Source organism: Urocitellus parryii, chromosome 3 (assembly GCF_045843805.1).
Source record: "Urocitellus parryii isolate mUroPar1 chromosome 3, mUroPar1.hap1, whole genome shotgun sequence".
Lineage (NCBI taxonomy): Eukaryota > Metazoa > Chordata > Mammalia > Rodentia > Sciuridae > Urocitellus > Urocitellus parryii.
The window spans coordinates 150,630,118-150,657,067 of record NC_135533.1 but is presented as its reverse complement, the minus strand read 5'-3'; the positions used below and the strand labels follow the sequence as shown (position 1 = coordinate 150,657,067).

The 26,950-nt window shown below is 40.7% G+C and overlaps 1 protein-coding gene across 3 annotated transcripts in view; it reads left to right on the top strand.

The window, feature by feature from the left end:
• The window catches only part of Coro1c (coronin 1C), an 83,132-nt gene that overhangs the window by 53,136 nt on the left and 3,046 nt on the right, over window positions 1-26,950 (top strand). For all 3 annotated transcript variants that reach the window (XM_026409226.2, XM_026409227.2, XM_077795582.1), the window contains exons 3-10: window positions 3,845-3,967; window positions 16,263-16,392; window positions 18,365-18,546; window positions 19,795-19,914; window positions 20,634-20,738; window positions 23,529-23,674; window positions 26,119-26,176; window positions 26,281-26,526. In XM_026409226.2, coding sequence (XP_026265011.1) covers window positions 3,845-3,967; window positions 16,263-16,392; window positions 18,365-18,546; window positions 19,795-19,914; window positions 20,634-20,738; window positions 23,529-23,674; window positions 26,119-26,176; window positions 26,281-26,526 — 1,110 coding nt within the window. The remainder of the gene's footprint in view (window positions 1-3,844; window positions 3,968-16,262; window positions 16,393-18,364; window positions 18,547-19,794; window positions 19,915-20,633; window positions 20,739-23,528; window positions 23,675-26,118; window positions 26,177-26,280; window positions 26,527-26,950) is intronic.

Sequence of the window (26,950 nt, the reverse complement as noted above, 5' to 3'; positions counted from 1 at the left end):
CACTTAAAAAAAGATAATGTTTTATGTTTGCTTGGAAAAAAAATGTGTATTTTAAAATATTGGCTACAAGGTCATATTATATTAGTGTTTTTTTTGTGTGTATGTTGTTATTAATTTAGCCTCTTGGTGGATTTTTTATGTGTTCCCTCCCTTTAGTTACTTGTTGGTGTCATTATTATTATTTTTTGGTACCGGGAATAAAACTCAGGGGCACTTAGTCATGGAGCCATATCCCCAGCCCTTTTTGGTATTTTATTTTTAGAGACAGGGTCTCACTGAGTTGCTCAGCGCCTCGTTGCTGAAGCTGGCTTTGAACTTGCGATCCTCCTGTCTCAGTCTCCCAAGCTGCTGGGATTACAGGCATGCACCCCCAAGCCTAGCAAGTGTCATTATTTTTTAAAATGTGTGCTGGAGATGGAACCCAGCTAAGCATGCTAGGCAAAGTGCCACCACATCCCCAGTGCTGAGTGTGTCTGTGTCCTGTAGCTGGATTTGATCTGATCTCAGAGCCCTTGTGGTTTAGTTAGTGAGTTTAGCCTATTTGCATTTACCACATCATGATTTAGAGTTGGTTTTGTTTCCATCATCTTACTGTGTGCTTTCTAGTGTTCATGCTTGTTTCTCCTTTTTTCCTTTTATTTCATCTTTGTAGGATCAAAAAGTTTCTTTTATTCCTGACATCTCCCCCGCCCCTCCTCCTGCATACATTTTGGAAGTTACATGTTCTTTTTCCTTTTAGTGTTTGCCCTTAATTTTAACATGGTTGTATGACTTCCAGTCATGTCAACTAGTCAGTTTTCCTGCTTTTCTTTAGAGAAGGGCCCTGAAACCTGTTGACTGGGAACACATGCCTTTCTACTTTACTTACTCTTGTTGTTCTGCACTTTGTCATTATCACTGCTGTTTTACATAATTCTCTACTTGTGTTTACCATATTGACCAGTTTTTCCCCCCTCACTGTTGTTTTAGTATCCCAGTCCTTTTTCCTGGTTTACTTTCTTGAACTTGGGAACTTCTTAGCATTTCCGACATACTTCTCTATTTCTTTGTTTTTGTCATACCTTTCAGAAGTTTGTCCACAGTCATTCAGACATCACTCAGCCCTTCTTGTCTAGAATGTTTAAAATTATGAAATATCACACATTCAGCGAATGATGATTCCTGTACTTAAGAGAATCATTATATATACTAGAATGAACACTATGCACACCGCCACCAGCTTGAGCGTGGAACATTGTTAAGGATGCAAGTGAACTAACCATCTCCTATGGTTTTTATGGTTATGCAGTAAGAGAAACTGATAAAGCCACCCAGCTTAGGTGCTTATTTGCTATTGCTTTAAGGAAAGACATGATCTAAAGTGTGGTAGAGTGAATTCCAGTATTTGTTAAATTTTGAATGGCATCTGTTGAACACTTTAAGTGGTGGAATAGTAGCAAATTCTTTACCTTGATTGTCTTATTCAGTTTTCCCATCAACTCTTAAAGAATGAATTATTAACATACTGGTATTACAGCTGAGAAACTGAGCTTGAGAGTTGGAGTAAGTTGGCCAAAAACTCACAGCTAGAAATAGTGGAGATGTGATCCTAGCCTGGGCAGGCTGGTTCTCGGCTCTTTCTGCTTTGCTGCCTACAAATGACCGTTTTATAACACTTGGGTTTAAAAAAAAAAAAATTATTTTTTAGTTGTAGTTGAACACAATATCTTTATTTTAATATTATGTGGTGCTGAGGATAGAACCCCAGGCCTCACACTAGCTAGGCGAGCACTCTATTACTGAGCCACAATCCCAGCCCCCAACACTTGGGTTTTATATAATATGATGTTCATTGATATTTCCTCTTTTTCTGGTGGTGGTATTGATGCTGGTTGGGGACTGAGTATGCTAGACAGGTGCTCTGCCCCTGAGCTACATCCCAAGCCCCTGAGTTCAGTGAGTTTTGCAAGGGAAAGGAGGAAGAGGTGAAGAAACCTAGGCCTTAGGTCTGTGGAGAGGGCCATCTTTAAGTCTCAGCTTAGAAATTGCCCTTCTCAGCTGAAAACCTTCCAGAGACTGTGACACCACTCCCTCCCACAAGCCTAGTTGAATATCCTGTGTTTCTTTTTCCCTAGGTCTGTCTGCATGGACCAGGTCTTGTGCTGCACTGTAACTGGCGATTTAAATGTCTCTTTCCAGTTGGACTCCATGCTCAGCTAGGACAGGGCTTCCCTGTTCAGCTCTGTACCTCCAGAACTCAGCACAGTATCTGGCCCATAAAAGTTCATAAATAATACACATTCATTAATTCTTATGATGAAGTAATATAAATACTGTGCTAGAAGAGCTAATAATCAGTGACAGTTTTTTATTGAGTTTTTATTATAGTCCAGGTACTATAATTAAATTTTTTACATATTTTACACTGATAATTGTAACACTGAGCTATCATTTACCTAAACATGTTCTCTCATTTAATCCTCACCATAATCCTGGGAGTTAAGTATCTGTTTTACAGTTGATGAACTGGAACCAAGAGAGATTATTTGACTTGCTTAAGGTCAGCCACTATTTAAGCTGTAGAGCCTGGATTTGAAACCATGTCTGTCTCACTCCAGAGCATGTGGTTCGGCACTTTAGCACATTGCTTCTCTGGAAATTTCCACAGTTGAGTTAAGTTGAAGAAGTCATAGAGTTTACTGAGCTTGAAAATTCGTCAAGAAGCCTGCCCCAGTGTTGATAGTTTGCTATAACAAGAGAGCAGCAACAGCAAATGGGTTCAGTTACACAGTGCAGCCATTCCTTCTGTGCACCTGCTCTTAGAGCCCATCCAGCCCCAGCATGGCATGGTGCTAACCTGTTGAAAAATAGATAGAGCTTTTCTACACCTGTCATAATAGCAGTTGTCTTGGTAGACACCAAATTGGTCTAATAAGACTGGTTGGCTTGTTAGATTCAAATGTGTAAAATGAGAAAATAGTGGTGACTACAACCAACATTAAATATTCTTAACGAGACATGGAACTGGAAAATGGGTGAGATCTAGTTAGACTGTCTGGTTGGTATTTCTATTGGAGACAGAGATGGAGACGTTAAAATATATGCCCTTTAAGCTGGGTGTGGTTGCACACATCTAGAATACCTGTTATCTGGGAGGTTGAGGCAGGAGGATTATAAATTCAAGTCCAGTCTGGGTAACTTAGCAAGATCCTGCCTCAAAATAAAATAAAAGGGCTAGGAATCTAGCTTAATTGAAAAGTGCTTTCTTAACATGTACAAAGTCCTAGGTTCAGTCCCTAGTTCTACTAAACAGAATACACACACACACACACACACACACACACACACACAAAATCAGCTAAAGGTTCAAAAAACGTTTTACTTTAATGATGCCAATCAATTCTAGAATTGTTAATTTGTATATTCAAAGATATTATCCTTTTATATTAAGAGTTATATTTCACATTTTAAGTAATACCAAGGGGTTTTTTTCCCCCCTCCAGTAGAAACATCTATAATTTACAGTGTGGCTGTTCTAGAATTATATTTTGGCAAAAAAGACTTATAAATTCTCTGTGTTATGTTTATGAGTGCAAATAAAATCATTTTTTGGATACAAAATATAAAATCTTTTTGTTTCTAGAAATTTTAATTCTTGTAATTTGATGAATGTACTTGGTAGTAGCTGTTACTACAAGTGAAAGCTAACCCATCTCACTAGTTGGCATTGATGCATGTGAATGTCCTCAGAAGTAAGCAGACGAGAGTTTTGGGTAGAAATAATAAAGAAGAAATAGGCCTGAGAAAACATAAAAGCTCTGTGGTATTGATGTTATACAAAAGGTTTGTTTTTCTCTTCTTTCAGACTGGTCGAATTGACAAATCCTACCCTACTGTGTGTGGTCACACAGGACCAGTGCTGGATATAGATTGGTGCCCGCACAACGATCAGGTCATTGCCAGTGGTTCAGAGGACTGCACGGTTATGGTAAGCTCCCAGTGTGGTGTTTGACCATTACATTCAAAAGTGTGTGTGTGTGTGTGTGTGTGTGTGTAGACAGAAAATCATAGCAGTTTTGACTGTCCATTGGATTATACAAGGATTTAGCTACATTAAAACTTAACTACAGATAAGCCTTTTACAGGCCCTTACATCAACAGATTGTATTCTATTTATTTATTTAATTATTTTTTGGTGTGTGTGTGTGTGTGTGTGTGTGTGTGTGTGTTTGAATGTATATGTATACAAGATTACTGACAGTTGACATCTGACTACAGGAAAATTTTGTGAACAGTAAAATAACTTTTTCAAATATATTTTTTAGTTGTTGATGTACCTTTATTTTTTATTTATTTGTATGTGGTACTGAGGATTGAATGCTAGGCAAGTGCTCTGCCACTGAGCCACAACCTCAGCCCCAGTAAAATGATTTTTTAAAGATTCTGTGAATGCTGGGCTGGGGATGTGGCTCAAGCAGTATCGCACTCGCCTGGCATGCGTTCGGCCCGGGTTCGATCCTCAGCACCACATACAAACAAAGGTGTTGTGTCTGCCGAAAACTAAAAAATAAATATTAAAAAATTCTCTCTCTTTCTCTCTTAAAAAAAAAGATTCTGTTAATGCCTTTTGACTCTATGACACCGCCCGCCCCCGCCCCCCCCCCCAAAAAAAAACTTGCTTGCACAAACTTGTGGGTTACAGTGCAGTAAGATGCCAAGGTTATGCAGATAAAATGGGATATGTAACAGGTATTGAGAGATAGTAAGAATTTTAGTAAGTGCTTTTTCCAAGCTGATGTCAGAAGGAAGGTGTTTTCTGTGCGGTGGACCCGCTTTAAATAGTCTTTTTCATGAAGATACACAAATAGGAAAAAAAAAAAAACCTTAAAAGGTATTTACATTCCTTCATTTAGATTCCCAAACTAGGTTATATATGAAGCCAGACTTGGGGATTTTGTTTTGTTGAGGCAGGTTCTTACTGTGTTGTCTAGGCTGGCCCAGAACTTCTGGGGTCAAGCAGTCCTTTTTCCTGAGTCCCCCCAATAGCTGGGACTGTGGGCGTGTACCTCTATCCCTGTCTCAAGGGTACTGTTTAACGAAAACCTTCCTGTTCTTGATTAAATATGATGATAGGCTTGGATCAGTTTTCAATACCCAAAATATGTTGAAAAGTTTAGACGTAAGTATGAGAGGGAGCACGGCTGCCCTTGACATAAATGAAGCTCAATCGCTAATTTGTAAGGGGTATCAATAAGTGTCAGGTGACGAGCTCAAAGAGCCACACTACTATGTTTTCCTGTTATTTGTAGACTGAAACATTGTTTGGAATGCTTCATTAATTAAAATTATTTTGCATAAACAAATCAATTCCTGAACTGTTTTTTAAACATCTGCCCCCTTTTCCTTGTGGGCTTTTGGCTGAGGATGATTCCTCCTGTGATATAATTTTGGCAGCTAAAGGATATTAAAGAAATATGCTGCTGTTAAAAAGAATTTTTCTGTTTGATATGCCTTGCTTAAGCTCATCATTTTAATGGCTTCAGCTGTATTTTGCTAAGGGAAAAGAACATCATTTAGAACTGATGCCAAAGCACTGTAAATTAGTCTTGCCAGTTTAAAAAACTTGATATGTAGTCTTAAGTCTTTATCTTAATCTATAGGTTCCTCCTCCACCCTTTTCCTTACGGCATATTGTAGGGAAGAACTCTGACCTTTGACCCATGCTGTTCAGCTGTCTGGATTTTGCAGATTGCATGGTATCTCACACCATATTCTTCTGTCTGAATTTCCTGCAGTTTGACAGCTGGATCCTGAAGTGTGGTCAGATGCACATTCAGTCTCTTGGGTTAGTGTTAGGTTCTTCCACCAGGAAGCACATGATGTGTAGTTTTCATTCTTTTTGATTTGTATGGCTGTTGGTGTTTGATGCAGTAATCCATCAGGGGGGTCACAAAATAGTGATATTCAATTTTTTCATTTTATTTTTAGTTTTTAACTGGTAAGAGAAATGCTTGATTATCTCCTTTAATTTACCTAGTTTTTAAGATAACAATTTGTTCTGTCATTCTCAGAAGGTGACCAATTAGTGTTGTGGTTTTGTGTGTGTGTGTGTTTTTTTTTTTTTTCTTAAATATTCTTCATTTGGACTCATGGATTTGTCAATTTCTCTCTAAATTTTTTTTTCTTCACTTCTTTTAGACTTTTGTGGGGGTTACTTATTTAGTTAATTTTTTATTTTTATCTTTTATTTTCTGGAGAACGTTATTTTTATGTTGTGTTCATTTACCCCAGGTTGGTGGCAAGTTCTGTAGCCTTTGCCTTTCCTAGCAAAGTTTGGATCAGGAACATCCCTCGCCCCACCCCTGCCCCAGTGATGATGGACCTCAAGTCTTCCATGTAATTGGTCCTAATAATTTCCACAGGCTTAGCCAGTGCTCCTTTTTCTTCCAAATTGACTTGCATGAAGGCAACAATGGCCCAGGCCTTAGTGAAGATCGCAGGTACCTGTGAGGCCTTCCTCTTGATGGTGTAGTTGGGAGATACCCTTCTTATGACATAGGGTGGGCAGGAAGATAACCAGTTCAATGGGACCCACATTGTGTATAGGCACTACTAGCTGAGCCTTGCTCTCCACCAAGGAGAGTGACACTATGAATCCTCAAGGACAGGTGGTCCTTTTTGCAGGCAGCTTTCTTCTCAACAAATGTCAGGTAACGAGCTCAAAAAGCCACATTGCTTACATAGTCCTAGCCCGGGCCAGGTCTCTGTTTCTTCTCTTACTTTGTCTCTCATCCGCAGCTGAGGGCTACCTTAAGCACTGGGTAACTTTTAGGCAGACTAAGACCTGGGTGAACTGGTGAGTCACAAGAGGCACTTTCAATTGTTGATGGGAGAATAGTCCTTTGCCACTGCAGCCAGATATAGTAGGGACAGTTTTCAAAATGCCAAGGTCCCTTTTGGGCTGATGTCTTATCCAGTGCAGAATTCATAGACCTTTGCTCAAGCAGGGGATTTGCCACCTTCTTGGCCTGCTTCTTCAAACCCCCCGCCCCCCAACCCCAGGCAGGGCCACCTTCTTCCCCTTGGCCTTCTTCCCTTTCAGCATCTTGGACAGCCAGGGGAGAGGGCTACTTTTTATTTCTTTAAGGTTCATTATCTGTTAGGTGTGTTTGTTCTCATGTTCTTTCTTGGCTAATCTTCATTTCTAAAAGTGATTTTACTTTAATTCCTAATTTTTTCTTGATTTGTTGAGTTTTAAGTTCTGATTAATTTTTCATGTCTTAAATTGTTTTCTTCATGTGTTTTATCTCATTTTGAAATAGTATCATAGTTATCTCTTTTTATTGAACGTGTTTGTTTAGCATGCTTTTATTATCTGCAAGGATGTTATCCTGTCCTTAATTCTTTAAAAGTCATTTTGTGGTTCAGTTTTATTTTTTCTTCTTATTTTTGTATGATTTTAAGAATTTATCTTTGTGTGAACTTTCCCAACCTTTTCCGACTTGGCTGAGATAGTTGTCCTAACTTCACAGCATATCTTCAGATAGTGTTCACAAACATGGCAGCTTGATTTTCTAAGGTTTTTCTGGCTTGTTTTTCTTTGGCCTTTCTCATTTCTTTTGCTCCTGTGAATGCTGCCTGCTCTAATTTGATCCTTTCCCTGGGCTTCTCCTTAGTGTACGTGGTGTTTGTCCTGGAAGGACATCTGGTCAGTTTCAGGAATCCTGGGTCTAGAGTATCCTTCAGACTTTTTTATTGAGGGCTCCTGTGGTCACTGCTGTTGGAAAGGACAAGACCCCTCCCAGTTTCCAGTGCCCCACTGATGGTCCCTCTGCACACCCAAGGCTGATAGCAGGCAGATCACATGGCTGTTGGCGATTTGCCTCTACACACTTGTGTTTTGGGTCTGCACCAAATTTTGGTATCTGTTCTGTGTTTTCATGGAGAGACTTGGAAAATCTGAAAATCCTACTGCCATTGAGACCAGCGTCTTCCCAGAATCCTCTCATGTTGCCCCTTCATCCGGTGTTTCTGGAGTGAACATTCTATACATTAAAAAATGCTTTGGGATAAATCTTCCAAAAAATTTAAAACCCTTTAATATGGAACTGATAATTTACAGCATTCTTTAATGACTAATGACTCACAAATCATATGTAGTTATTAGGGTAATTGAAGCCTTTAAAACTGATCAACTGAAATGAAATTTTAAAAAAATGTTTGATCTCCTGTTCTACCTATTTCTTTCTTTCTTTTTTTTTTTTTTAAAGAGAGAGAGAGAGAGAATTTTTTAATATTTATTTATTTATTTTATTTTTTTTTTTTTTTTTTTTTTTTTGGTTCTCGGCGGACACAACATCTTTGTTGGTATGTGGTGCTGAGGATCGAACCAGGGTCGCACGCATGCAAGGCGAGCGCGCTACCGCTTGAGCCACATCCCCAGCCCTCTACCTGTTTCTTAATACCTAATTTTCCACTTTGCTCTCCTACAGGTAAAAGAACACTGTACAATAGATCAAATGGTTTCCTATGACACCTTTTTTTTTTTTTTTTTAAATAGAAAAACTCTCAGGAGTTTCTTAAGTGTAGGCTGTTGATAGTAGTTCACAAGCTACAGAATGGTAGATAGTGTAACACAGTCTTATTCCAGTTGATGAAGGGTACCAAGAAGAGCCACACACTAGGAGTTCTGGGCTCAGGCAGGTTGCTTAAACACTCAGCCCCAGATGCCTTATGTGTAAAATGGAGATATAGTAATAATGCCTATTTAAGATCAAAAGGAAGCTATAAATGAATAATGATTTTTTTTTAAATAATGAGTTTTAATGTGTACCTATAGTGGATTCATGGCAGCAAGATCGCCTTTAACACAAATTTGGTGTCTTTTAAAGATGGCTTCTTTAAGTAGCCTCAAAGCAATTTTCCCTCAAAGCAAACTAATTATATTGACACAGTTTAGTATTTATGTACTTTTTTTTTTTTTAAGACAGACTCTTGCCAAGATGCTGAGGCTGACCTCAAATTTGTGACCCTCCTTGTATTAGCCTCCTGAGTAGCTGGGATTATAGGTGTGTGCCGCTGTTCCTGGCCAGAAGCCACACTTTGCTCCTAAGTTATTCAAATTTTTGGATTATGAATTCTTTTTCTTTGACAATGTCTTCGCATGGAGCTTTTGAGATTTTAGCCTCTAAGTATTTTAATGGGAGAAATTTTAGCTCCAAGAAAATGACAGTACTTTTAGAAATACAAAGAGCCGCTAAGTTTTGTTTAGTCAATATTGTTGATTATCTCCAGGGTAATAATCAAACATAAATGCATAAAGTGACAGATTCAGACAACAGGGTTGCATGATTGTTTCTTTCAGAATCTGGGAGATGGAAAGATCTTTACAAGCCATGAGTTTGAACTGTCTCTCCATGTCCTGAAGGGTCCCAAATTATTAAATTTAAATGGACACTTTTCCCTTTCTTCCAAGTTTTTCTTATTCTGTTACAGAATCGACAAAAATAAACTCCCTGTCTTGTTTTTGCTTCTGTTGTATATCACCCACATAAATGCTATGCTGTCAATTGGTCAGGGCTTTCTAATAGTTCCATTTTGTGCAGATTGCATCTGGGCCATTTACCTGTAGAAGTTACAGCCTTGGAAGATTAGAACCCAGCACTCAGTTGTTTGTTTCCCCAAATCCGGTGTTGACGTCCATGCTGTGAGTCCATCAGGAAGTGTTCCATGCCCTCCACATGGCCCCATAAGGCTGCTGGGCCAGTGTTTTCTGTCAGGGCTTGTGCTGCTCTGCTGCTGCTACCAAGTCTGTGTGCCTCTTCCTGTCTCTTAAGGTTATGTCTTCTTTATTTTCCCTTAACTTTGAAAAAAAATAGGGCCCTTTGATGGAATGACCCTCCTTATGGCAGTGACTATAGTGCTCAGCCCAGTAGCAAGTCCCTGATGGGTAATTAAAATAGGAAAGTAGTGTCTGGAAATGTTTTGTGTGTGCTTTAAATTTGAGCTATGTTTGAAAAATAAAACCATTAAACTAATTGTACTTTACTACTTGAGAAAAGCCCAAGTTTCTTAATGTTCCTCCTCTTTCTGGCTGGATCTGTTCTGAGCTGTCCTTTTGCCATGTGCAGAGTTTCACGTGTGAAAATGATGCCAGTGACACAGTCGTTCCCAACATGTGCCTGCAGTGTATTTCCCCCAGAATCTAGATGGGTTTTCAATGATTGATTCACTTTTTCATCTGGAAACCCTTGAGATTGATTATGTGTATATATATATATATTTTTTTTCCAAAACAAAATAAAATATTGTCATAGTAATGTGTTGTCCAACTAGAAAATTCCAGAAACACACAGCATTATTTATTTATTTTTTTATTTTTTTTTTTAATATTTATTTATTTATTAGTTATTGGCGGACACAACATCTTTGTTGGTATGTGGTGCTGAGGATCGAACCCGGGCCGCACGCATGCCAGGCGAGCGCGCTACCTCTTGAGCCACATCCCCAGCCCCCACATTATTTATTTTTGAAGTGGGAGGGGTAGTCATTGTCACTCCCTCTAGGCTGAGATGCCCACTCTGGGCATCTGTTTTCTTTCTTACTCACAGCATGGTGTTGAGAAAGCTGATTGGTTTTAGAGTCCCATTCTATAGCCAGGGAGCGGAAAAAAGCCTGTGGGTGACAGAGATCAGATCTGTCCCCACTGTGCTAATTGTCTTATGCTTAACTAGAGCCTTCACATGTATGATATCTTGAATGTAAATTAGCATTAGTTGCGTACAGTGTTGAATTAATTGGAAAACAATACTTGTTCCAAGAAATCTTGATGTTCAAACCTAAAAATATATATGGGGTCATAGTGGACACAACAACCACATGAAGACTGATCAGAACATAAAGTAGACTCTTCTTTTGCTAGGTGGTGTTCAGGTTTTATGTGCATAATGGTATTGAATCATTGTATTGGACAGTTAAGGCAGGAATATGAGATGTTTTATAACTTAGGAAACACAGGCCCAGAACATGGCAGTTCTATCAAAGGTCATGCAGCTGAGAAGGGACATATCCAGAACCTGATCTTTCTAGCTTCGAAGCCTGTGCTCCTTCTTATTAGTGGTATTTTCCATTAGGCTAGTGTTACACTAAATGTTTAGCTCGTTTGACCCTCCAGTAACTCTTCCGTAAACACAGCTGGTGCAGTCCCCAGTATCAAATAAGGAGATTGAGGCTCCCAGAAGTGAAATCCCTTTTAATGCTAACATGGCCAATCAGTGTCTCAGTCTGATAGAAGCTGGGGTCTTCTGACACCCAGGCCAGTGTCCTATGAAAAGACTGAACTTATACCCAGTGTCATTTCTGATCTTTGTTGTCTCTGAGCTGCGGGAGGCCAGACCTTCAGTCTAAATTGGTAGGCCATTACCAGGAAGGAGCAGGCCACCCTAAAAAGATTAGAGAGCCACGTTACAGCTGGCCTGTGAGTAGGGCTTGTGGCCTCAGCCAGGGGATGTCAGTGCCCAGTGTGGACAGGCTCAGAGCTCCTTCCCACAGTCTCCGGTAGAGAGCAGCATTTACCAGCAGACCCCAGGGTTCTGTTGTCTTTCCATTTTGTTTCCCAGAGTGTCCGAGTCACTTCCTCCTCCTGCTGTCAGTTCCTGTGCCTGTGGCATTACCTTTTGACCCAATGCCTCTTCCCTGCCGTCCCTCAGCCAGTCTCTTTTGAGACATTGTTCAGATGCTGCACACACTTTTTAGAAAATTGTTTTATGCATCTGTGCTGTTTTATTTTGAAATTGGGTACTTGATTTCCTGTTTTCATTTCCTTTTATTTAACTCCTTTCCATTCTTAGGGGTCGTCTCCTCAGAGAACCTCCCTGGGTAGACCAGGCTTGGTTAGCAAGAAATTAACTGGTGACACTTGCATTTTCATTCAGCACTCAGCTTAATGCAAAAGGCGGCACGATTTGGTTGCACTGTACGGTCTCCTGGTGACTAATACAGGAATGACAATAGCTAGGGCTTCCTGGGTGTCTGCCTTAGGCTGGGCATTATTCTCCATGTGTTAAATACACATTACCAACTTAGTCCTTCAACCACCTCACTGAGGGCCAAGTTCATTATTATCCCATTTTCTATAGATGAGGAAACAAAGCAAGAAAGGTTAGGTGAGTGTCGCCAAGGTCACAACCCTGGAATGTGGCAGAATGGATTCTCACTGTCAGTTTGGCTTGAGCCCATCTTAGCTAGTGCTCTATGCTCTCCTCCATTTGGGAAGCATTACTGGGGCACTGGGCTCTGTTCCAAAGGCTTTATTGGCCATTTAATCCCCACAGCAGCCCTAGCAGGTGCAGGGACTGATGTTACAATTGTGTTGTTCGCCTAGTCCTGGTCGGTGCCTAAACGAGGGCTCACCCAGCTCCAGAGCCTGTCCTCTAGCTTTTTTTTAAATTATCTTTTTTTTTTTTTTTTTTTAAAGAGAGAGAGAGAGAGAGGGAGGAGAGAAAGAATTTTTTAATATTTATTTTTTAGTTTTCGGTGGACACAACATCTTTGTTTGTATGTGGTGCTGAGGATCGAACCTGGGCCGCACGCATGCCAGGCGAGCGTGCTACCGCTTGAGCCACATCCCCAGCCCTGTCCTCTAGCTTTTATGTCACACCATTTGTATTTGCTGTCTTTACTTTTCAGTCCAATGAAACCCTTCTGTTTTCTGCTAGATCATTAACTCCCCTTAAAGTAGGGCCCATATTCAGTCACCTGGGACCAGACCTGCATTGTAGTGGCTCCTCAGTAGCTGTGTTGCATGAACATGTAGTCAAGGTAGTACAGTGGGTTATTGCCTGTATTAAATGCAGAAATCCAGGAGGGACCATTAAATTGACTGAAAGTGAGTTAATAAAAGAACACTGTTTCTTCATTTAAAAATTCATGTGTTTTGCTTCATCAAAATTTCCTCAGTTCAAGCAAGAGGTGGATAAAGGAGAAACTAGAGAAAGGAAAAGATAAAGAAAGCCCTGTTAGGATCTCTGTTTCTGCCCTCATATTTAAGGATAGAAATGCTGGTAACCAAATCTCCTATCACTTCAGCCCTCATTAGGGAGTTAGAAAACGCAGTACTTAACATAGTTCATGGTCAGAGCTGGGCAGAGGAGGTTTTGCAGTCTTTGAAAGACTCCTAGCAGTCCATGGTTAGGCTGCCATCTGCAGGTGGTTGGTGGTATTACCACTCTTTCAAATTGGACTTTAAAAATGCATTTCCTGTTGAATTACTAATTATTTCTCTGCTGACTTTATGCTTTGATTAGATCAATAGCCATTGTTTTCTATTGGTTCTGTTCAAAATTTTATTCAAAAATTTGAGTAGCCAAATTTAATTCTGAGCTCTTTGGTTATTCATAAAACCTTTGAATAAAAGTAACATGTCAGGCTGGACATGGTGGTGCATGCCCTGAGTCCCACTGGCTCCGGAGGCTGAGACAGGAGGATCGAAAGTTAAAAGACAGCCTTCGAAACTTAGCAAGGACCTAAGCAACTCAGTGAGCCCAGTGTCTAATAAAATACAAAAAGGACTTGGGATGTGGCTCAGTGGTTGAGCACCCCTGGTTAAAAGAAAAAAAAAATCAGGATGAAAGCAAATGTCATGCTGAAGGGGAAGCAGTTAGTCGCCCACAGTCTCCCAGGAGTGAGAGGGGCATAGTTTAAAGTCTGCCCAGCAGGAAAGGCTGGGGTCTGGGTGGGGGAGATGTAGGTTGTGCTTTTGCTTTCTGTGTTTGTTCACACCTGCCATCTGTAAAATTTGAATGATGGGGGTTCTGGAGCAATCAGGTGACATTTAGGATTGGGCCCTCAGAAGGCAGGTTTATTTTGCAATGATTTTCGTAAGAGATTATATTTTAGCCTGAGTAGAATTTAGCTATAATAATGAATGAATCACTCAACTTAGAATCTTTTCCCACCCTTCGGGATGGCGAACTTTGTTCTCATCTTTTGCAGGACAACAGAAAAGAGTTGAACCTTAAACATTCATCTAATCCACATCTGCACTCTACTAAGCAATGGAAAACTAACAGTTTTTCACCTCATTCTTAAAAATCCCAACAAGGGGAAATTATGTTTCTCAGTTGTTCCACTGTTGAGTATGATTCTCACTGGCAGGTTCTAAGTTTTTCATGAACTAGTTCCTTAAAATCTTTTTTAGGAATTACTTATTTTAATCTTCATATATAAGAAGATAATTATTTTAAACTTCAGCCTTTTCACAAACTTAAATATTTAATTTAATCTGTTCTTCAAGAATTTTCAATGCTATCAACTCACTTATAACTAGGTCCTTCCCATCTTAGAGGATATTTCCACTTCTTAACCTTTAAAACCACAGTGCTCCATTGTTAAAGTCTCTTATTCCTTCCACTTTGATACTTTCCCTGTTACCTTCTCCCCCTGCTGCCTGGGCACATCACTAGGTGAGATGTGGGGATCTTCTGTGTGTCTTCACCAGTCAGGAGGACGAAAACAGCAACAACAACGGCCTTACTTATTTACGCAGAACTCACCAGTTTAGTGTACGATTCAATGAATTTCCTAAAGTGGTCTTCCACTGTATATATGATTTTTAGGAAATACAACCATCACCACAATTTTAGAATATTTTCAAAAAGAAGCCCTATATCTTCAGTTATCACCTCTCATTCGCCTTCCCCAGCACAAAGCCACCACTGATCTATTTCCTGTCTCTTTCTGATTTGCTCTTCCAGACATTTTGCATACTGAAATGTTACCATATGTGACCTTCTGTCTGAATTCTTCCACTTAGCATGTTTTCCAGGTTCATGCATGTTGTAGCATTTATCAGAGCCTTATTCTTATTTGTGGCCAATTGGTTTTTCCATTGTATGTATCTCACATTTTGTTTGGCCATTTAGCAGTGGATGGACACTTGGGATGTTTCTACTTTTTGGCTATTATGAATAGTAGTGTGTGGGAGTAGAATTACAGGGCCTCAGTGGGACTCAGGCGACAGGAAGATGGCAAGTTGAGGCCAGCCTCAACTTAGCAAGGCACTAAGCAACTCAGTGAGAACTTGTCTCAAAATGAAAAATAAAAAGGGCAGGTGGTAGGGAGGGAGAGCATGGAAGGATTAGATGAATTCTAGATAGGGAAGTGGGGTAGGAAGGAAAGGGAGGGGGCAGGGGATAACTCCGTGTGTATCATTCAAGGGACTGTCAGATTGTTTCCCAAAGCGTCTGTGCCATCTAACATTTCCACCAACAGTGTAGGAAGGCTTTGGTTTCTCTGCATTTTTGCTAACACTTGTTATGTCTCTTTTTTATTCTAGCCATCTTAGGGAGTACATGTGAAGTGATATCTGAGGCTTTGATTTGCACTGCGCTGTGGCTAATAATGTCAAACATCTTTTCACGCGCCTTTGGACCCTTATACTTTAAAATGTCTATTTGGTTTCCTGGCCCATTTTTTTCCTAAGAAGTATTTAATAACAGCATTTGCAGTTTTAAATAATTGATGTTCATTATGGAGGCTCATTGCCTCAAAATTCAGTATTTTTTATTAGTTTTAGAAACCTCAAACATTAAACATTTTGAGGCTTTTTGGTCCTTGCCCATTTTTAAATTGTACTATTTGTCTTTATGTTAAGTTTTAAGAGTTCTTATTATACTCTAGATACAAGCCTCTTATCAGCTATATGATTTGCAAATTATTTTCTCCTATTCTGTGGGTGGTCTTTTCACTTCCTTTATCTTTTGAAACAGATTTTTAATTTTGATGAATTCCAGTTTTCTTTTTATTTGGCTAGATTTGCTTTCTGTAGAATATGTTATAAATTATTTCATTTTCCCAATAGAAAATTATAGAAAATATGTTTTAAAAACTGCACCATTACCTCAGAAGCACAGACGTAGGGGGTTTTTATTCATCCTTGCCATGCTTTTATGAATGCTTCAACCATTTTCTATTTCATTTCAAATTTTTTTACACGTTTCTAACTGGAGAGTTAGAACTTAAAATTTTTTTTAAATCCCATCTAATATTATATAAAAGAGGAGCGGTAATGTTTTATAGGACTTATATTCTGATCTCACATGTCATACTACATTTTTTAAATAACTGTACACAGTCATTTCACGACAAAATGTGAAAGGCCTTTCACCCAGATGTCATCGAGTGCTCCAGCTAGACAGCAAGTCTTCAAATCAGATTGTCACAGTAAACATGATAATAACAGGTGATGAATTTCATATGGATCATCTTCCTTCCTTTTCCAACAGGTATGGCAGATCCCGGAAAATGGACTTACCCTCTCCCTGACTGAACCTGTGGTGATTTTAGAAGGCCACTCGAAGAGAGTTGGCATCGTGGCCTGGCATCCGACAGCCCGCAACGTGCTCCTCAGTGCAGGTAGGTGCTCAGCAGTGCTTCCCCGCCGCTGGCCCGTCCTTCACACAGCCCTGAGATAGAGGGAACAATAGGTGTGTTTTGAGTGTGTGCTGCATACAGTGTTGAAGCAGAGCAGTAGTGAACCATGGTGAAGTGCATGTACAAAAGTTAGTTTATGGGGCTGGGGCTCAGTGGAAGAGCGCTTGCCTAGCATGTGCGAGGCCCTGGATTCGATCCTCAGCACCACATAAGAATGAATAAATAAACAAATAAATAAATATTTTATTTATTTTTTAAATAAATATTTTTTAAATGTAAGCATAATATATATTTAAAAATTAGTTTACACACAGAGATGGCTTTGTACACTTCACACGTGACCTCTTTTTGCAGTTAGTGGTACACTTCACTCCTGTCTATATCATTAAATGTTCTCCCTATAATATTTTTAACGACTCTCCACAATAGTCCATCGTCTGTCTGTTTAGTCAGCTCCCTATTCCTGAACAATGATGGTCTGACTTCTCACCGTTGCACAGCACTGCAGAGCACCCATGTCTTGGTCTTAGTGTGCTTACTGGTTTCTCACTTGAGTGTTTCCCAAGTTTGATTTGCAGAAATTTTTTCCCTTTTGCTCAGAATCTGAGATTTTAAAATTTTCTTCATAAAATCAATACAAAGGGCATTAGGGAGCTTTTGGGTAGAAATGTTCTAACCTGATTGTGGTAGAAGCTGCATGATTATATATGCTGATTGAAACAGTCTAAGTATGCTTAAATAGGTGCATTATATTATATGTAAATTATACTTTAATAATACTGGTTTCTTGAAAAAAAAAAAAAAAACTAATGTTAGTGGCAGAATTTTTAAAAATCTTTCCCCTTACCAGTAAAAAAGAGAGAGGCAGTTTAGTTTTTAACTGGGAGCAGAGGATGTTTATGATTTTTGATCAATTAAGTAAATTGAATGCCAGGAACCTTCTGAAACCAAGAACCACTTTTCAATAAAAGACACCAGGGCTGGGGATATAGCTCAGGCCCTGCGTTCAATCCCCAGCACCACCAAAAACACAACAAAAAAACTCTGTGTAGGATAGTTTTTTTTTTTTATAAGCATTGGTTCACTGTACTTGGGAACTTTCCCAATGATTTACACAGAACCTCTGTCTGTTAAAAGGAAAATGTCCTGGAGGTAGAATTCCATCAGACAAATCCTGCTGCCCTTCTCATTGAGGTCACAAATAGGGTGTCATCAGCAGATTGCTCCTGGTTCTCCTTTTTACAAGTAAAGGGCAAGGTTTGACTGGAGCGTTTTGCGTATTTTAAGACTATGAGATCCATCTGCAGTGGCTGTTTGCCTGTGAAAGCAAGGCTTTAAAATTGCTTTATTGGCAAGAATTCACTTTGGGGTGTTCTTTCTCTGTTTTATCTTTGAACTGATGTTCTAAGTATTCTTCCTTGCCGACAGCACTGGAGAGTGAGTTCAGGGATACTTCACCACTGAGCTACATCCTCAGTGGACCCCACCTTTAAAATATTTTTTTAGTTGTAGATGGACACAATAGCTTTAACTAATTAATTAATTAATTAATTATGTGGTGCTGAGGACTGAACCCAGTGCCTCACGCATTCGAGGCAAGCACTCAACCACTGAGCTACAACCCCAGCCTCTTCCCAGCCCCTTTTTTATTTTTTGAGATAGGGTTTTGCTAAGTTGCTGAGGCTGACCTCAAACTTGTGATGCCTGGGGTTACAGGCTTATGCCAACCTACCCAGCTGATGCCCAGCTTTAAAGGAGATTGGGACAAGATCCTTTAATGATTTTATTTCTATTGTATGCTCCTTTTTTCTTTGTCACTTTTGGTCTTGGATTTCCAATAAGTAGAGCCCCTTATCTCACCTGCCTTTCCGTGCATTTATTTATTTCCTTATGTTCTTCTGGCTTTCCTGTACAGGTTTCTAATCTTTGAGGGGCTTGGTTTTGCTTGTTTCAGGCTGTGACAATGCCATCATCATCTGGAATGTGGGGACAGGGGAAGCCCTTATAAACTTGGACGATATGCATTCAGACATGATCTATAACGTGAGCTGGAACCGGAACGGCAGTCTGATCTGCACAGCTTCCAAAGACAAGAAAGTGCGAGTGATCGATCCCAGGAAGCAAGAGCTTGTTGCTGTGAGTATGTGAGGGCAAAACCCAGGGGCTGTGGACTTCAGTGTCTGTGGGCTCCTTGCTTTTAAGGCAAGAGAACCACTGGCTGGTGGCCTTGCGAGTGCAGACACAGTGATGAGGGAGCAGAAGCGTGTCCAGGCGTGTCCACGTGCAGCCTTTACTCAACTCACCTCCCTCCCTAGGTGGCCATTTTTCATGAAGAGTCAGTTTTTCTCAGTTCACTAGTGTCCTTAAGCGCTCACAGATCTGGCTCAGCTAAACCAGACTACATGCCTGGTCTTGGGGCTCAGTGCTGACGGTTGATTAGTTGATTCTGCTCCCTGTTCCAGAAGTGATTGTTACAGAGCCTTACAGAACTGCAGCAGGTTCTCATGAGGTCAGTATGTTAGATTCTACTCCCTAGTTTGAAGAGCAAAATTGCAAAAGGTAGACATTTGGATCTTTAGTCAGACTTGCAGTGCCAAATACTGAATACAGAACATCTTATTTCACCCATGCTCTGAGGCCCTTCCTGAGATATGTTTGGTGTTGGTAGTGTTACATCTGAAGGGTACTGTGACAGTTGTGGCTAGTGCTTACCAAGCACTGGGGACTTCCCATCCCCATGCAACCTTTAACTATCCAGAATCTTCCTAGGGTGGATATGAGGGCACTGTGGTGGTGAATACCTGTAATCCCAGTGGCTTGAGAGGCTAAGGCAGGAGGATCTCAAGTTCCAGGCCAGCTGTAGCAACTTAGCAAGACCCTGTCTCAAAACATATAAATAAATAAATAAGTAGGTCTGGGGGATATGGCTCAGTGGTTAGGTGCCCCTAGGTTCAATCCCTAGTTCTTTAAAAAAAAAAAAAGAAAGAAACAAAGGGGTTAATTAGATTCAACTTCTTGATGTCTGGTAGTGCTGGTAGAAATCAGAGCCTACACCCAGCCTTCAAGTCATAACTGTCTTGAAAAACAAGGCATTGGCAGAGTCCTTCTATGTCCTGTGTCTGCAGTGTGTGGACCTGGGTTGGCAGCAGGATGTGGTGGAAGGAGTGAGGTTTTTTGAGTCAGATCCTGGAGCTCTTGCTTGTTAGCTAGCTGGGGGACTTTGACAGGTCACTAGTGCTGCTCTGATTCCTCACCTTGGGGTCATGGTCGACATCAGGAGAGTGTGGGTGACAGGTGGGGTGAGGGAGGGTCAACATGTGGTTTTCCCACCTTTCCTTCTTGCAGTTTGAATGTGCATAACGTGCCTCTTGCTCTCACTCCCAGGAGAAGGAGAAGGCCCACGAGGGAGCCAGGCCCATGAGAGCCATCTTCCTGGCTGACGGCAACGTCTTTACCACTGGGTTCAGTCGCATGAGTGAGCGGCAGCTGGCACTCTGGAATCCCGTAGGTTCCCTCCTTGCCTCCCGTGTGCTTCACAGAGCATTCTCTCTGTTGGGGCTCTGGGTTGTTAAGTGTATGAATATAGGATTCTTAGTGTGGTGTTCTGAACTCCTGCTTGTTGTCAGTTGGACGTCAAGTCCCTGTCCTCACTGGAGATAGGCAGTGAATATATTTCAAAAATGCGTTCTTGTTACTCCCAGGGAGCCTTATGCTGACTAGATTTTTAAAAAAGAATGTGCAAAGAATCCAATGTTTTAGATTTAGGAAATCAATTCTACACTTATTTATATTTCACAGACTATAATTAAATGTCTAAATCAAAATAGTCATGCTTGGGAAAGCATTCATAACTAGTGGAAGTGGGAAGAAACCCTGAACTAGAGACAGTTACAATGTTCTCTATGTCTTCTAACTTTTTGAAAGTTTGTATACGTATTTATTTTATAATAAGGAAAAAAGTACCTTTAAAAAAAGAAATGAGCTCAGAAGAAAAGGACTGTCAATCTTTGTCTTAGAGTCACACATTTATGTTGTTAAATCCATATAATTTTCAGTGAGTTTGATCCCTCCTGGTGTTTATGTGAATGAAATTTATATGTGCATTGTTCAAGCTTTATGTTATTCTTGGAAAATGGCTCACTTATTTGAAGAATGTCTAATAAGTTATAAAATTTGTCTTGTAAAAATGAAGAGACATATACATATATATGTTTTATTTTCAGAAAAACATGCAGGAACCAATTGCTCTTCATGAAATGGACACTAGCAATGGGGTTTTGCTGCCTTTCTATGATCCTGACACCAGTATCATTTACTTATGTGGAAAGGTAAACTGATTTCAATATTAAATTGAAAAGTATATTCCGTACCCCCCACCCTTTGTTTTTTTTTTAAGTGCTAAGGATCAAACACAGGGCCTCACGTGTGCTAGGCAGGCACTTTACACCCAATGAATTCATTCCCAGCCCCATCATTTAAGGTTTCTGAGTTTTCTACTTTGTGTGTCTTAAGCTGAGATAAGGTCTCTAGATCACCGTTTGTCACTTGTGAATTGTGTAGTGATAACATACTCTGTTCAGTGCTTTTGACTAACACAGGGATTGGGCTAGAGTTTTGGGATGGCTGCTGTTGGGGAATCTTCACTACAGGCCTCCAGTGAAAAAGAGATGATGCGCCTGGACAGGTGTTGTTCACTGGTCACCTAGAGTGTGCAAGGCCCTGGGTTCTATCCCAAGCAGCACAAGACATAAAAGAGGACATACTGGTGTTCTGTTTTCACCGACTACTTCTGCACAATGGGTGATTTTGGATCTGTCTGCGTTGTTATTAGGTATGGGGCTGGTATGTCACGTTTAATGCTGGAAACTATCACATAACCCTAGATCAGTGAGTATGTTCTCAGTGCCACCTGCCATGGGCTTGTGAAGAGAACAGTGCTGTGTGCAGTGAGCTCTGACAGCCTGCAAGACTCTCCAGGGCTCTCTGGGTGGTTCTGGTTCCTGGGGTTCAGCGTTAGAACCCTGGGCTTGAAGATTTCCACTGACGACAAAAAGGTTTCAGAAGGTGACAACTGTTAGGTACAGGAAGATGCCACCCTGAAGTCAGAGTGCCTCCTCCTGTCTTCCTTCCTCAGTGTCGCTAAACTGTCGATAGCTTTACTGCTGTCGTTATTTCACTTTTGGAAATGATAAATTCACAGTTCCTTTTTTTTTTTTTTTAGGCTGAATTCCTTAGAACTTTTTTGTAGTTGAAGTAATAGTAAGAATGCTGCTCTTGATGTATTCCAGACCCACTTCACCTTTTTATCAGTTATTAAAAACACAATTCAGATTCCTTGATCAGGTTCCCTCACTGAGGTGTCCATTTTCAATTGCTTGAGCTTTGTACAAATGGGTAACCTCCTACCTGAAGTTGCTCACAGGCTCTTCTTCATCTTATTTCCAAGACTGCAGAGCAGAGAGTAGCCTCTGTTTTGAGGAAGGTGGAGTTAAGTATACATTTGTTTTTTACTGTGACTTGTTCAGGACCACATTTTACAAAATGCCTTGTTTCCTTTATTATTGTTTCCTGGAAAGGAAAGTTCTATTAATATTGTTTTAGTTTGAATATAGAATAGTTTTTTAAATTATGGCTTATTTTGAAAAAAAATGAGCTTAATTCAAATGTATGCCAATACCTTCCACACTTAAGGTAATATTCAGAGACAGTTGTTTTGATCAGATGGTTTAGAGAAATTTCTGGAATATTCACACTTGAATATTCCTTATTAATTGATGTCTTTGACTTAAATCTAACCAAAAACTGCAACACTATTCTTTGTACATTGTCATTATATAGTGTTAACAAGCTTAGTTGCAAATAAAATACTTAATAAAAAAAAGGTGCTTTTGTTGTATGCCCCAAACCTGTTAGAAAGCCACCTTTGTGGGTGATGGTTTCCTTTCCACAGTTGACAGAGGGTGCTTCTGAGCTACTTTGCATTTCTTTTTAGGTCAGTTACCTAGAATCTGAGATCTTATCTGTTTCCTTGAAAGTCACTTTACTGCAGATGTTAACAGCTGTTAAGTACATAGGCCTCACCCTTGCTGCATTAAAACAAACCAAATGAGCACTTTACAGGTAGTATTGGTGTGAGATGGAAAATCATTTGCGATATGCAGAAAATGACTAGTATGTGCTTAGCTTCTTTTCCATTGCTTTATATCTTTAAATCATTGAAACAGATGGAAACTATGAGAACCAAGAGTCTTGTTAGGACATCATACTGCCTAGCTCTTTTTGTCTTCTTGTGTGCATGTGTGTGTGTGTGTGTGTGTGTGTGTGTGTGTGTGTGTCTCTGTCTCTCTCTCCTCCCCCCCAGATAGGGCCGCCTTCATTGTTTAGGTTCCTGTAAGGGTGTGACTGTTATTTATGCTTAGATTAGCATATGCCTCAGACTTCAGATCTCCCAAAAATATGACTGTTCTAAATATGATAACTGTAGAATTTTACACATTACAATGAGATAGTTCTACTTTTTGAAGCTTAAGAGTACTCATGAAGGGCTGGGGCTGTAGCTCAGTGGGGGAGCCCTTGCCTAGCACATGAGAGGCACTGGGTTCAATCCTCAGTACCACATAAAAATAAACAAATAAAATAAAGGCATGCTGTTCATCTACAACTAAAAATTATCAAAAAAAAAAAAAAGAAAGAATGAATGAACATGAAAACTGATGTTTCTTAATTAGAAAAATCTCACTTTTTGCTGTTGTCAGATTGTCTGGTGTTGAGCTGTCAGATCTGTGAACAGTGCTATGTGGGATCAGGGAGCAGATCCTACAATCAGTGACTGCATGCTCAGCAATTCACTCTTTTGTTTGACTTTTGATGTTGAACTATTGGGCAGAAATATGGAGGAGATCTTTTAGGGCACGGTAGTGATCTGTCGGTAGTGAGGGCTCAATCTCTGAGGAAAAGAACCTTACATACTTCAGGACAGCCTCTTTATGAAAGTGAAAAAAGGTCAGCCCCTGAGGCCCAGTCCCCATGAGTGCTGGGTCGCACAGGAGAGAGACACCCTCCCAAACTCGCTGTTTCAGATACTGTTAAAGACAAACTCATCTCTGATTTTTTTGTAGGGAGACAGCAGTATTCGATACTTTGAGATCACGGATGAATCCCCATATGTCCACTACCTCAACACATTCAGCAGCAAGGAGCCTCAGAGAGGCATGGGTTACATGCCCAAGAGAGGACTCGACGTTAACAAATGTGAAATTGCCAGGTAACAAATTGATATCGTAAAGTATTGCGATTGTTCGTGCCGTTGGTGTAGCACCAGAGCCACACAGTTCCAAGGCCTTCTGTGTGCCCAAGGCTCCCTACCCCTGCATGTGGGTGTGTCCTGCTCATATAACTGGGAGCTTAGCAGTCCAGTGGCAGAGCTGAGGTGTAGCATACACTTAGTGAAATAGTGACACCTTCCTCTCTGACTCCAAGCTGAGGCTGGAGTACTGGTCCCCTGGGGGGTGGGCAGGTGAGAACCTGGCCCTGGAATGGAAAGGGGGTGGCTCTCTGCTCTCAGGGGGATAGGACTGAGCTCCATCCTGGGTTGTGATCCTTCTGGTCCTAAACTAGAGAATGCAGGGTTCTACGATGATTTGTGAGTCTAGTTTGATATAGGAAGTTCAGCTGTGTTGTATGACTTTTACTTATCTATACTTGTCTTGAATTTGAAGTTTATATCCTATAACACTAGTAGGCCTCCTACGGGCACATTTTTTTTCACAGTAGTCAACAGGAGATATTCAACAGACACCCAGTGGCCAGTGACCACTTTAAACAACAGAATAGCAGCACACTATCAATCATACCATGCGTTAGTGTATCATGAAGTTTATATAGTTTGTATGGGTTCAAACCCCAGCACCCAAAACAAACAAAAGAGCAGCAACCAAAAATGTTTGCTCCTCTGGTCACATGATTAAGAATTGATACTTAAATCTTTAAAAATAATAGGAGGGCTGGGGTTGGGGCTCAGCAATAGATCACTTGCCTAGCACATTTGAGGCCCTGAGTTTGATCCTTAGCACCACATAAACATAAATAAATAAAATGAAGATATTGTGTCCAACTACAACTGAAAAATAAATATTAAAAAAAATAATAGAAAAAGAATTTTTATAAACTTTATATGAATATAAACTGAGTTATAGCTCCAGCCCTTAATTTATATTAATCATTATTTTTTTAAATAGCTGGGACAATGAAAGATTGTCCCAGATAATCCAGAATTGCGGTTTGACCAGACTAACCCAAGTGTGGTTTAAAAGGATTGAATCTGAACTTAAGATTACACCCAATTATTTAGGAGCACATTCAAGAAAAACTTTGAGCACAGCTGTTTGGGACCCTCCTGTCTATCTGTGCTGAGCCTTGATTACGTGTCGGACCCTGAAGTAAACACACCGTGGGTGACCTCTTCTGCTTCTCCCCACAACCCAGGAAGAGGGTGTTTTTATGCCCATTTTATGGAGGAGGAGCCAGGGCTGGGGCGGACATGCTCCTAGAGAGGCTGCGATGCCCTGGCCCAGCTGGAAGTCAGGGCCACAGGCTTCCTTCACTGCGCTGCTGTTGCTGCTGCTGCTGCTGCTGCTGCTTAGTTTTCACTAAATCTTTCTTTAAAATGGCTTTTGGTTTATCTGTGACCCTATTGAAATAGTGAATAGGCAAGTTTGACGTGGCAGTTTTTTAAAATGTGGTTTGGGGAACACCTGACTGGCAAAGCCACGCTCGGCTCTTGTTTCATCTGAGTGCTGCCCAGCACATGCCCCTCTGCCGGAGCTCACTGTGGCTCCCTCTCTTGCCAAGAACTTTGGCAAAAACTCTGGGTTATTTCCCTTCCTGGTTGGGAAGAAATTGGCTTCTCCTATCACTTTTATTATAATTTTTAGTTTTGTTTATTGTGAGATGCAAAAGAAAATTCTATCCCTTTTCCCCTTCAATTAGAGGATATTTTTTGCTCCTCCATAGGATAATGCAGTTTGCTTTCCACGTTTTGGATAATTTCAAATTTTCCTTGATGTGGGGTTTGCTTGAATACCTAAATGTCATTAGGTGTTGTGGTGCACAGCTGAAATTCCAGCAACTCGGGAGCCTAGTCAGGAGGATTGCAAGTACCTGCTGCCCTCCACCAAAAAAAACCCAAAAGACAAAATCTACCCCAAACCAAAATCTACTTCCTAGGATTCCTAAATCATATATAAATATGATTTTTTAAAAATCATATTTATACTTCACAAATGTTCAACTGCTCAAGCTGGCAGAAGACCTGGCATGCAGGGTGTAGTGACAGCTTCACATTAGGGGGGTCCCCACCTGTCTGCTACATGGTAATTTTTTCACAAGTGAATCAGTCCCAGTGTTGCTACTATTTCCACCACAGTCCTTCTGCCCCAGGTATTTGCAGATTGACTGTCACAGTAATCCACAGACCTCTACTCATGGTCCTTGTCTCCAGTCTGCCATTTTCTGGCAGAGATACGCCGAGCTCATCTGTGAAGTGGGAAAATGGGACCGCTTAAGTACCTACTGCCAGGGTGGATCAGAGGTGAGGGGTAAAGAAGCGTTCATCTCCCATATCCCCCAGCATTGTAGTTAACAGTTCTTGATCCTGTTACTCAGTCATATTTCACTTTATGGAACTTTGTCTTTATTTTTCCTTTGAAGATTCTTCAAGCTGCATGAGAGAAAGTGTGAGCCCATTATCATGACTGTTCCCAGGAAGGTGAGTGCCCAGCTTTCTAGGCAATCCATGTTTGTTTGTTTTAAATCCCAGACCCAGAACTGGTTCCTTCCTTACTGAAGTGTTCCCCCAAATGTGTTTTGCAGTCTGATCTTTTCCAAGATGACCTGTACCCAGACACGGCAGGCCCCGAGGCTGCGCTGGAGGCAGAAGAGTGGTTTGAGGGGAAGAATGCTGACCCAATCCTCATCTCCTTGAAGCACGGCTACATTCCAGGCAAAAACAGGGATCTCAAAGTGGTCAAGAAGAACATTCTGGACAGCAAGCCCACTGCAAACAAGAAGTGTGACCTGATTAACGTCCCCAAGAAGACCACGGACACAACTAGTGTGGTGAGGAGCACAGCAACTTGAGGCTTGATCTGTGCATGCCTTGTCCCCTGCAAAGTCCTCTGTTATGCAGGGCATTGCTGAATAGTATTCCGGCTGTGGACACCCAGGAGCTTTCGGTGACTCATAACATGCACTGGGCCTAAGAAAGTCCTGGGGCCCGTGACTTGATGAGTTATGGTCACCCTTGGCTCCTTTAGTTATTATATTATTAATTATTTGGTTATTATATTTTCATAAACAATGCCTGGAATAGATATCAGTCTACCACCATCTCTGAGAGTGAATAGGACGTTTGTGGGTTTTTCTCTTTACCCAAACCCTCCTCTGATTTGGGTAGAAATGAAACGACATGGGAGGGCAAGGTCCCAGGAACCAGGAAGAGAAGGTTCCTGGAAGCAGGCAGTGGTGGCAGTGTTGGGGTACT